We start from the raw sequence: 12496 nt of genomic DNA, 5'->3' as shown, positions 1-12496 counted from the left end.
ACGATTGCTTAACCTATAGTGCTTTCTGCAGCTCCCACTGGCTGGAAATGGCGAACCACAGCCACTGGGAGCTGCGGGCGGCCATGCAAATATAAACAAAGGGTCTAGTGGCTCATTAGCAGATTACCCTGATGGGCTGCGTGCCGCCCATGGGCCACAGGTTGCCCACCACTGTTTTATAGGCAACATAGTTCATGACTAAGATTTGGAAGATTTTTTCTGAAATACAATATGGCTAATTACTAAGACTTGGGTCTACCAAGTTAGAGACCTGGATTCTATTCCCAGTTTGTATGATCTCTCAGTGGGATAGGAGGCCACGCTCAATAATATGATTGTGAAGGGCACAGAATTATTAACATGTGTCAGTGGAACAAACAAGTCTAGAACTCATGGTCCTTTGGTTCCCAGCCCAGCACATTTTCCCCTTAGTCCAAGGACAGTTTGATGGGGGAAACCAGCACTAACAGGGGTGACCACCGTTGTCGTAGCATGCCATAGACAAAATGACAGAGGCAAGACAATGGGGCAGTGTATGTGCAGTGCTAATGGAATGATCAATGGATTTTGGCAGCAAGCCAGAAACAAGCTGTATTAAGAAATACACAGGCAGGAAAATGGCAATCTTTAAACAGTTTGAAACGTGACTTCATGAAAATTTGTTAAGGCTTGGCCAACATAAAGACACCTCACAGGATCATCCCCTGCCAAATTTCAAAGTCTGCTGCAAGTTATGGAGGTGTTAGAACTCTTGAAAAACACCTTTCCACTACAAAAAAAACGTACCATTATTAGACAACTTTAATATAAGAGTTGCTACCACTCCCACTATCATACTTGAGCCACTAATGCACATGGAAAAGATCTCCAGTTACAATACCTGTTCTCAACTATGAGAAAATAAAATATTGCTGCAGTTTCTTTTGGCTGGACATGTATGAGGGGCAACAAAGCTACTATCACATGACTGAGTAGGGAGCCAAGGTAAGCATGATCCAGGCATCGAACAAAACAGTCCCACGATCTAAATGAAAAGGAAAAACAACAACAAAAAATAAATATTCTTTTCTGCATATGAGCATTTTAAATGAATCATGAGATGCAAACACTAAATATTTAAAATAATTTTAGTTTCATGAGCTATAGGTATACACCAGAACACCCATACACAGAATTTGAAATAAGTTTCTGTCTGAGTACATTGTCAATTCACCTGCAGCATAACTCTGGAAAGTCATCCTTGTATCTTAAGCCTGTTCTCAGTGTAGTCATCATCTTCACTCTCACTGAACTGATATGTTTGGAACCCATAAGCCTCATTAAAGACATCAGACTGTTTAAGGCCTGAAAATAAGGAAAGCTCTCTTGAACAAAATAGATATTTGATAAATTAATTGTACAGTGAAATAAGAAATTAACTGTTAGATGTTAACTTTTGTCCGCAAGTTGCGGCTGAAAGTTGTATACAAGAGTTTAGCTGTTAAATTGTTAATTTAATTAACATTAATTTGAAACTTTATGATCAAAAATTAAAACCACACACCATTTTCTTTGAAACTATTAAAGCAACTTCCAAATTCCTATTGTACTTGTATACAATAGTGTCTTGATCAGCCGCAATAGCAAGGCTATTGAGTAAAGGACTCTTTGACCTGAAGAGATTTTAATCACAATCAACTATAATAGTATTTCAGTGAGTTGATTGTAAACGAAGGGCAGCTATCATGCAGAGAATTTGTATCTGAATGTGAAATCCAGTCTCATTTTAGTTACTCGGCTAATTATTAAGGACTTTCATTCACCACTATACTGCTTGTCTTATACTCTTATAACAGTTTTATCTTCAAGATTTCAGAACTTCCTTCAAGATCTTTTTGCTGCTCAAAGTAATATAGTGGTTGTCACCACCTTGATCATGGTCTTCTCAATGCTGAACACTGTAATTGTTGAGAGAAGCTTTACTGCCGTCATCCCTCCTTGCGGCTTATGGTTACTCTGCCCAATAGTTTTCTAGGACTTGTGAGGGGGCACACCCTCCCTCTAGTAAGAGAAGGCTAACAAGTTCTTCTGGGCTCAGCCAGCATTAACCAGGCACACCTAGAAAGGTTTGCTCTGCCTGGAGAGAGAAAGCTTAAAAAGGCAAAGCCTGCCACAGGAAGGGATGATGACCAGGAAGAAGACTGCTGTATCTCAGAGACTGCAAGATATAGAGACAAATCAGTATAGAAGACAGTCACAGACTTGGCGACTCTTGAGACTGCATGGACCAGGTTTAAAGCAGGAGTGACCCTAAAGAAGGGACTGAAGGCAGATCCTAACCCTGATTAAAGACGCTATACCTGCAGATAAGCCAAACCCCAAAGGGATGACAAAAAAGACTGCCTAAGAGACTGATCATCTTTGTCTCTTTTTTACTCTGATTAACCCTGTTTCAGGGGAGGGAGAGAGAGAGAAAAGAACCTTTTTGTTTGTTTTCTTTGGAGAATCCTCTGTGAGCCACAAACAGGGAAGGACTCTGTAAGCAAACCAAATCGTGGTCTGGTAGGGATTTGGCAGAGGTGGGGGGTTCCCCACCACAGGAAACAAAAAAAAGAACTGCAGTTAACGTTTCAAAACCTCCCATCCTCCAGTTTAGTACTTTGTAGAATTCTCAGCAATTTAATAAAGGGAAATATTGACATATCAAATTTTCTGGAAGTCCACAATAATTCTGTAATCATGCCATTATATAAGCATCACAATGAATTCTTCTCTCAAAGAAGAAAATAGTTTCCAACAATAAGAATATGAGCCATAAGCTTTCACTAGATTCTCATTAGAGAATTTACAGTCATTCTTCATGTAGTCTTTGGGGAACAATAACCAGACGACTAGCAAATTTCTATTATAAAAGAATGGAAATATAAATCCTTAAGTAAACATTCATTTTACTTTTTCCCTTTAAACTTCAAACGTTGGACATGGTCATTCTCCTAAATGGTATAAACAGAACACAACATTTTTATTTTTACATTTCACAATATCCATGTAATCTTTCCATTAAACATTATCTTCTGTAACGATGTGTAATAAATTCCCTTTGTATAAAAATGTTATATTCGGAAAATAATGAATTTTCCCTTCACATTTTAAGAACAAGGAAAGAATCTTTCAGGCTCCCCAAATTTCACTCCCACCTCTCTAGAAGTCCTCAGGCTGGAGAATTGTTTAATACTTATATAGTGCCCTTAGTATGCATGGCACTTCAAACAAATAAAAAAATTTGATTGCTTTAGAATGTAAGCTCTTCAAGGCAGGAGAGAGAGAAAAGAAATGACAAAAAGGGAAGAGAAGGATGAGGATTAAAATAAATAAAAAATGTTAAACGTGTATGCAGCATGAAAGAAGAAATTTGGGAATAAGTTAGGGCAAGGAAGGATATGCAAATAATTTCAGAGGTAAACCATGAAAATTAGATGAAAGAAGGAGATTTTAAAATATGGATTTTAAAAGGCAGAGAGTGAAGATGCTTGCCACAAAGAGAGGTCATTCCAGACAAAAAGGGCCATAAAAGATGTGAGTGGAAAGATTCAGTGGAGCAGAAGCAGAACGTAGGGCAGGAGAAGAGTGAGAAGCAAAGGCTGAGATGTAAGCAGGGGTAGATTTATGCAGCACCTAGAAAGTGAGAACAAGTTTAAACTTGATGTTCAAATAGACAGAAGGCCAACGAAGGGATTCAAGGGGTGACACTAAAAAACAAGGTTACTTTACTGCAGAGGTGGGCAAACTACGGCCCGCAGGACCGTCCTGCCCAACTCCTGAGCTCCTGGCCCAGGAGGCTATCCCCAAGCCCCTCCCCTGCTGTTCCCCCTGCTACACTGCCGTGCAGGCAGCGCTCTGGGTGGCGGGGCTGTGCGCTCATGCAGGGCAGTGCGGCAGCAAGTCTGGCTCTGGCCAGGCGGCGCGGCTCCAGACATGCTGTTCTGAGCGTCATGATAAGGAGGCTGGGAGGTTGGATATGGGGCAGGAGATCCCAGGGGGCAGTCAGGGGACGGGGAACAGGGGGCGGTTGGATAGGGCAGAGGTATGGGGCAGGGGGCAGTCAGGGGAACCCTGGACTTGGAAAATAGTGGAGCTGTCAATGGTTATGGTGAAGGAGGGAGGAAGAACATATAGCTGCAAAAGCTCAGATGTTTTAGCCCTGTTACATTTGAAAGAGTGGCAGAACATCCAAGAGATATCAGAAAGACAGGAAGAAATGTGAGTCCAGACTAAGGAGGAAACGTCTGGGTCCAGAGGAAGATCTGAAAATCATCAGCCTGGAAGCAAGACGAGAGATCATGGGAGAACAGACTTATAGGAACAAGAGAGAGGGGGAAGAAGAGGAGTCAATATAGATAAGGTGGAAGAAGTGTTCACTAAGTTAAGACAGGTTTCAGAGTAGCAGCCGTGTTAGTCTGTATTGGCAAAAAGAAAAGGAGTACTTGTGGCACCTTAGAGACTAACAAATTTATTTGAGCATAAGCTGTCGTGAGCTACAGCTCACTTCATCGGAATGCTGTAGCTCAAGAAAGCTTATGCTCAAATAAATTCGTTAGTCTCTAAGGTGCCACAAGTACTCCTTTTCTTTTTACTAAGTTAAGAGGCAAATCAAGCAAGGACACAGCCATATCATGTAAAGATAAGAGTATCTTAACAAGAACTCTACAGCAGGGGTTGGCAACCTTTGAGAAGTGGTGTGCCAAGTCTTCAATTATTTACTGTAATTTAAATTACAGAAATACATTTTACATTGACAGGGGCCAGTGGATGGAACCCCAGACTGGCAGCGGGCTGCGTGGGTCCGGCAGCCAGGACCCCACCTGGCAGGGGCTGGTGCCCAGAACTCCAGACCGGCACCGGGGCAGCAGAGGGAACCCCAGAAAGGCAGCGAACTGAGCTGCGCAGCCCGCTGCCGGTCAGGGATTCTGTCCGCCAGCCCCTGCCAGGCAGGCTCCCAGCTGCTGTCCCCACTCAGCCCGCTGCCGGCCCAGGGTTCCATCCATCCAGGCCGGCTACAGGCTAAGCGGGGTGAGTGGCTAGGACCCCGCCTGGCAGCAGAGTGCCACTAAAAATCAGCTCACTTGCTGCCTTTGGCACGCGTGCCACAGGTTGCCGACCCGTGCTCTACAGTATCAAAAGCAGGAAAGAGATGCAAAAGTGACCTTTAGATTTGGCAAGGCAGAGGTTATTTCATTTCAACTGGAAGCAGCTCCACAGAAATGGCCAGCATCACTCATAGGCCAGAAAGGGCTGCTTAAAAGAGAACCTAGCACATTTCTCATGGCTAAAAGGTATTGCCTCAGAATTGCAGAATTTTCAGTTATTGCCATGAGCTTAATACTAATTTCAAAGCACCAACTTAATCCCTGCAAGGCAGCCTACTGTGTTGGCCATCATGTTGCCTGAAAAACCACATACTTGTCCTTGTTTAACTGTTCAAACTGATCTTCACTCACCATTTTCTTATCTTCAATGCCAACACTGGAGCTCAGTAACTGCATGTTAAAGAAGGCCAAGATACCCAGCAATTTAGGTTGTAGATAATCAGCCTAAAATATTTAAAAATAAACTTTTACCAATAAGACATTCTGAAATATTTAAAGATTAAATATTAAATTGAGACAATTTATCCATTATAGTTCCTTGTTTAAGTAAGTTTCACAGCATATTAATAATTTTTGAATGGCATGTCATGTTTCACATTTTGCCTGACTGCATAAAGTGAATGGAAAGACATTTCTCTGTAAGCACATCTTTATGGTAAAATAAAAAGGGAATCTATTGAGATGACTTAACTCACATCCCAAAGGGCATACAAAGATTATCCAATATATATATAATTTCCTTTGAGAAAGGCATTTACAGAAATATCATTGGCTGCACAGACACCGTTCTATTACTTCAATTATATGGAAGTTTCTTCAACAAGTTGTGCTTTTTTATATTTATTTGTGTGTCTTGTCTCCACATTACAGAAGTTCTATTTAATGTAGGGTACTGAAATATTAAAATTTCTTCAGGTTTTTATATATTATAAATTTTTGAGAGGTGCTCAAAACGTACTACATTTCCCTTCCCCTTCCTCACAGTTGAGAGAGAGATTGTTGAATTAAAAACAGATGCAACTTATTTCTCCTTACCATTAGCTCAGGTGATGTTATGTCTCTGGGTCCCTGATATAGATCATCATTTGACGCAAATGAAGCCAATATTGACAAACCATTGAAGACCTGCTGATAGTGCTCTCCTATACGTAGCAATAATTCATTATGCAAACCCTGGTAGTCTTGTCTCAACAAGCTGCCCAGTTCTATTTCCGTTTCATTCTATAAATCAATACCAACGGCAGAGAAAAAACAATTTTTATTATACTCAAAATATACAGTACAAGGTAGATTGGTCTTATGAAAAGAAACTTTGAGTCCAATAGTTTTAACAAAAAAAAACTTACAATCAGTCATATGACAGACAATTCAAACCTTTAAAGACAGAGCTCTAAATTTAGCTGCCAGCTCTGAAGACATTTGTTCACAACCAAAAGGGACTGACTATAAGATGACAAAACTATTCTCCATATACAAAAAATAAATTTAAGATGAAAAATTAGTGTAATAAGTTCTCACGTCTTTAATATATTGTGTTTAAAGAGGAAAAAATATCCCCAGTTTGTCATGTATTATTGCTCCCAATCGGCACACATAAAGCTGGAAAATGCTCAAGTTACCTTGAGGTAGTGAAGTGCTCGCTCCAACTCATCCTTAGAACAGGAACAGACCAAGTGGGAGAAGATGTATTTGAAGTTGTTGATTAGGATTTCTCTTCGGTTTACATTCAGCTGTTTTGCTATGGTTCGAATAAGTGCAGACGCTGCGGGACTGGCCTTGGCAGCGAGGTCAGGCAGTAGAACTTGCAGAGTTCGCTGACAAATTAAAAGCACACTTACCAAGATTAAATGCATATTTTATTTTTATGCCAATGTGAAAATATACTCGTACACCTATTATCTTAATTTAAGATTGACTTATTGAGAGCGAATCAACAAGGATACTAGAGAGGAAAATATCTCTTAGTCATGGAAAGACTAATGGAAAAAATAATTTCACAGGGCTGCAATAATAGGAGATCTGAACCCATACAAATGGCAAGTGAATGTATACTATTGTCAATTAACAAAAAAACCACAGCCAGAACACTTTGTCTTGTCGAACTGTTGCACATTTCCCCATTACCAACAAACCAGATCAAAAAAGTTTGAGTTTGTGTGAAAACTTTGGCTAGATCCTAGTTTGCATTAAAGTAGTCCTCTTCAAACAGGACAACATTAATGCAAACGAGGAACTTCTAGTTTACACCTGCAGCATCCACACGGAAAGTTACAGCGCAGCACTTTGGTGTGCACTGCTATTCATACTCTTGTAGTCCAAACTGCAGGGTAGTGTAGACAAGCCCTTTGACCTTAAAGAAAATAAGTAGTGTTTATATTGGGGGGGCAACAAATGAAGATGTCATCTAACCAGAGAATCTTCGTATTTTATGTTTGAAACAAAAAACAGAAGGTTACTCTGAGAGGAGGGAAAAAATATCCTGAATGAGGGCTCAAAAAATTGCCTCAAAATAGAGACTTTTGACTGAACATCTTATCCTAGAACCTGCAGAAGCCAATAAATACTTTGAGGAAATGAATACTTTTGTTTCATACTTGGGTAGTTCACTTCCCCTCACACTCTGAACCACGACTATCAGATCAACATGCCGCAGTTTCTAGATTGAACATCTCCTCCCCTGCTTGAGCTGCCAGCAGCAATTCTAAATTATCCCAGTTTATAGCTACCAACAATTAGAGGAGGAGGGGGTTAAGAAATAAATCCAGAGTTACAAGATTCACTGGAAGATAGTGGACTAAAATTTAAAAAAATCCAAGCTCACAAAATTCAGAAGTAAAAAACTACCAACTCACAGACAGAAAGCGGTTGAGGTCTGGGAAATCAAATACATTGGCAATTTCAGATAATGTGTCCAGGGCCATCCTTCTCTGATGAGCAGCCTCTTGTTTTTGTAGCTCATTACTCTGGCATGGAGTGTTAGAAAGTACTGCCATCTGGCTCGAGTGCAGGGATTCCACTAGAAACTAAACATTAAAAGATAACTTTCAATATTAGTTTTCCACCTCCGGGACATAAAATCCACACTGAACAAAAGATATACAGCTAAGCACTTAATCTAAGGGGAAAAGTTATAGCTTCTCTTTCTTCCTGTCTACATTTTTCTTCTACTTACACTAAATGACCCAAACTGAAAACCATGGATCATTATATTTGATGATACTCAAGTTGTAGTTTAAAAATTTTACTTTGGAAACCTTAATGGTGGCATCCCAGCCAGCTAGAAATTGATTTTATATTATTACCTTCTGGGAATATTTAAAAACTGAAGAGAACTTAAACCTTTTAAATAACCTGTGGGAAAAATCACTGTTGCATTATGCCTCTAACATAAGGTCAAATGTAATATCAATTTTAAAAGTAGATCCCATGAAGAAGTGTGCCATATAATGCAAAAGATTATGTGGTTCTACAATTTCAATGTTTAGGGAGCTGGGACATGAGAGGGAAACAGAATGACACTGCCGGTGTCACAAACCCAATCAAAAGTAAAAGAGTCCCAGTCTTCCTTGAAAAGTTTAATTTATTTTAGAAAATTATGTCAAATAGGACTACTCCTGTTTGTACTCTACATAAAACAAAAGCTTTCTGTAAATTTTACTTTCAGCACCACCTTTAAAAATGAATGGGGAAAACATTGCCACACAAATTAATATCTGTGAGGCAACGTTTTCCTTTGCAACTTAGCAATATAATGTGTGCTAACGGAAGTAATACTCATTTTTCCTCACCTGACAGATAGGCTTCTTGTACTGACTGAAAAGGGCTTGCAGTTTTATAGACTTGGCTGCAGCCAGTGCTCTGATTTCTGTATATGCTGCTCCGGCCACGGATGATGACTTTGACAACAAACAATGTAACAAATGTAAGAGCGCAAATGGCACCAAGTCCCCTTTCGCTGCCCTTTCGAAAGTGAGCAGAAAAAAATTACACTGTTAGCATGAAATGCTTGTTACAACACTAGTGAGACTACCTCTAACATATACAGGTTACCATGATAAACACAATTTGTCACTGTGTTATTATATAACCTCCTATTGTTCACAAAATGGACGCCATGGTAAAGAGCAGATGATTTCAACAAATATGAATATATAGTATTTAATCATTTAGTATAAAGACTTACTCTTTGAATGGATTTGTCTTTATTAATTATAATTAGGCTTGGCAGAATTAAACTTTTAACATTAATTTTGAAGGATAATATCTTTATTTTATCAATTTAAATTTTCACACTTTTAGAAAATTATGGGAGTGTCAGACAATTATTTAGTGATAGTAGATGATGAGATTCAAAAAGTTAAATACTGAACCGTTAAAACAAACTGTCATCACATGTCAAAACATACGAAGTACATATCCTTAAATCAAGCTCCAGTTTTCAAGCAGCTTTTTTTTTTTTTTTAAACTTTGCCCATCTGTAAATTTCAATAATCATAAATGGAAATATTTGTCAGTTTGTGTGTGTACAGTGAAATCAACGTTTCTCAATAAAAATCTAATCCTTCCAAACCAATTATAATGCTATCCTTTTCTAAAGAAAAAAAGATACTGTCACTTGGGCTCTGACCCTACAAAATTGGACCTATAACAAAACACTCTTCCACATGGAACCCTAGTGAATACTCCAAGGCTCAGTACAGATGCAAGGGTCTGCCTGTCTGGATCTATCTGCAAAGAAGGGGTCTCTGAAGAGTATTCATAGATTCATAGATACTAAGGTCAGAAGGGACCATTCTGATCATCTAGTCCGACCTCCTGCACAGCGCAGGCCACAGAATCTCACCCACCCACTCCTATGAAAAACTTCACCTATGTCTGAGCTACTGAAGTCCTTAAATCATGGTTTAAAGACTTCAAGGAGCAGAAAAGCCTCCCTCAAGTCAACCATGCCCCATACTACAGAGGAAGGCAAAAAACCTCCAGGGCCTCTCCAATCTGCCCTGGAGGAAAATTCCTTCCCGACCCCAAATATGGCAATCAGCTAAACCCTGAGCATATGGGCAAGATTCACCAGCCAGATACTACACAAAATTCTTTCCTGGGTAACTCAGATCCCATCCATCTAATATCCCATCTCAGGGGATTAGTCCTATTTACCCTGAACATTTAAAGATCAATTACTTATCAAAATCCCATTATCCCATCATACCATCTCCTCCATAAACTTATCAAGTAGAATCTTAAAACCAGATAGATCTTTTGCCCCCACTGCTTCCCTTGGAAGGCTATTCCAAAACTTCACTCCTCTGATGGTCAGAAACCTTCGTCTGATTTCAAGTCTAAACTTCCTGGTGGCCAGTTTATACCCCTTTGTTCTTGTGTCCACAATGGTGCTGAGCTTAAATAATTCCTCTCCCTCTCCTGTATTTATCCCTCTGATATATTTATAGAGAGCAATCATATCTCCCCTCAACCTTCTTTTAGTTAGGCTAAACAAGCCAAGCTCCTTAAGTCTCCTTTCATAAGACAAGTTTTCCATTCCTCAGATCATCCTAGTAGCCCTTCTCTGTACCTGCCCCAGTTTGAATTCATCCTTTTTAAACATGGGAGACCAGAACTGCACACACTATTCTAGGTGAGGTTTCACCAGTGCCTTGTATAATGGTACTAAAACCTCCTTATCCCTACTGGAAATGCCTCTCCTGATGCATCCCAAAACCGCATTAGCTTTTTTCACAGCCATATCACATTGGCAGCTCATAGTCATCCTATGATCAACCAATACTCCAAGGTCCTTCTCCTCTTCTGTTAATTCTAATTGATGCGTCCCCAACTTATAACTAAAATTGTTATTAATCCCTAAATGCATAACCTTACACTTCTCGCTATTAAATTTCATCCTATTACTATTACTCCAGTTTACAAGGTCATCCAGATCCTCCCGTAGAATATCCCGATCCTTCTCCGAATTGGCAATACCTCCCAGCTTTGTATCATCTGCAAACTTCATTAGCACACTCCCACTTTTTGTGCCAAGGTCAGTAATAAAAAGATTAAAATAAGATTGGTCCCAAAACCGATCCCTGAGGAACTCCACTGGTAACCTCCCTCCAACCTGACAGTTCGCCTTTCAGTAGGACCCGTTGCAGTCTCCCCTTTAACCAATTCCTTATCCACCTTTTGATGTTCATATTGATCCCCATCTTCTCCAATTTAACTAATAATTCCCCATGTGGCACGGTATCAAATGCCTTACTGAAATCTAGGTAAATTAGATCCACTGCATTTCCTTTATCTAAAAAATCTGTTACTTTTTCAAAAAAGGAGATTAGGTTGGTTTGGCACGATCTACCTTTTGTAAAACCATGTTGTATTTTGTCCCATTTACCATTGACTTCAATGTCCTTAACCAATTTCTCCTTCAAAATTTTTTCCAGGACCTTGCATTACTACAGATGTCAAACTAACTGGCCTGTAGTTACCCGGATCACTTTTTTTTCCTTTCTTAAAAATAGGAACTATATTAGCAATTCTCCAATCATTCAGTACTACTCCTGAGTTTACAGATTCATTAAAAATTCTTGCTAATGGGCTTGCAATTTCAGGTGCCAATTCCTTTAATATTCTTGGATGAAGATTATCTGGGCCCCCCGATTTAGTCCCATTAAGCTGTTTCAGTTTCGCTTCTACCTCAGATATGGTAATATCTACCTCCATATCCTCATTCCCATTTGTCATGCTACCATTATCCCTAAGATCCTCTTTAGCCTTATTAAAGACTGAGGCAAAGTATTTGTTTAGATATTGGGCCATGCCTAAATTATCTTTAACCTCCACTCCATCCTCAGTGTGAAGCGGCCCCACTTCTTCTTTCTTAGTTTTCTTCTTATTTATATGGCTATAGAACCTTTTACTATTGGTTTTAATTCCCTTTGCAAGGTCCAACTCTACTCGACTTTTAGCCTGCCTCACTTTATCCCTACATGTTCTGACCTCAATTAGGTAGCTTTCCTTGCTGATCCCTCCCATCTTCCACTCCCTGTATGCTTTCTGCTTCTTCTTAATCACCTCTCTAAGATGCTTGCTCATTCAGCTTGGTCTACAACTCCTGCCTATGAATTTTTTCCCCTTTCTTGGGATACAGGCTTCCGATAGCTTCTGCAGCTTTGTTTTAAAGTAATCCCAGGCCTCCTCTACCTTTAGATCCATAAGTTCTTCAGTCCAATCCACTTCCCTAACTAATTTCCTTAATTTTTGAAAGTCAGCCCTTTTGAAATCAAAAACTCTAGTTGCAGATTTATTTGTTAATCCTTCCATTCAGTTTGAACTGAATTAGCTCATGATCACTTGAGCCAAGATTGTCCCCTACA

General features: G+C 39.6%; 1 protein-coding gene across 5 annotated transcripts in view; it reads right to left on the bottom strand.

Annotated features, from left to right (window-relative positions):
* Positions 1–12496, bottom strand: part of ATR (ATR serine/threonine kinase) — a 98749-nt gene that overhangs the window by 64394 nt on the left and 21859 nt on the right. For all 5 annotated transcript variants that reach the window (XM_038417411.2, XM_043492876.1, XM_043492875.1 and 2 more), the window contains 7 exons: positions 8915–9086; positions 7979–8149; positions 6746–6940; positions 6162–6347; positions 5478–5570; positions 1214–1344; positions 881–1024 (listed from right to left, as the gene is read on the bottom strand). In XM_038417411.2, coding sequence (XP_038273339.1) covers positions 881–1024; positions 1214–1344; positions 5478–5570; positions 6162–6347; positions 6746–6940; positions 7979–8149; positions 8915–9086 — 1092 coding nt within the window. The remainder of the gene's footprint in view (positions 1–880; positions 1025–1213; positions 1345–5477; positions 5571–6161; positions 6348–6745; positions 6941–7978; positions 8150–8914; positions 9087–12496) is intronic.

The sequence above is a fragment of the Dermochelys coriacea genome, chromosome 9 (genome assembly GCF_009764565.3).
Source record: "Dermochelys coriacea isolate rDerCor1 chromosome 9, rDerCor1.pri.v4, whole genome shotgun sequence".
NCBI lineage: Eukaryota > Metazoa > Chordata > Testudines > Dermochelyidae > Dermochelys > Dermochelys coriacea.
Note: the sequence above shows the minus strand (reverse complement) of the source record. Positions and strands in the feature narration are given on the sequence as shown.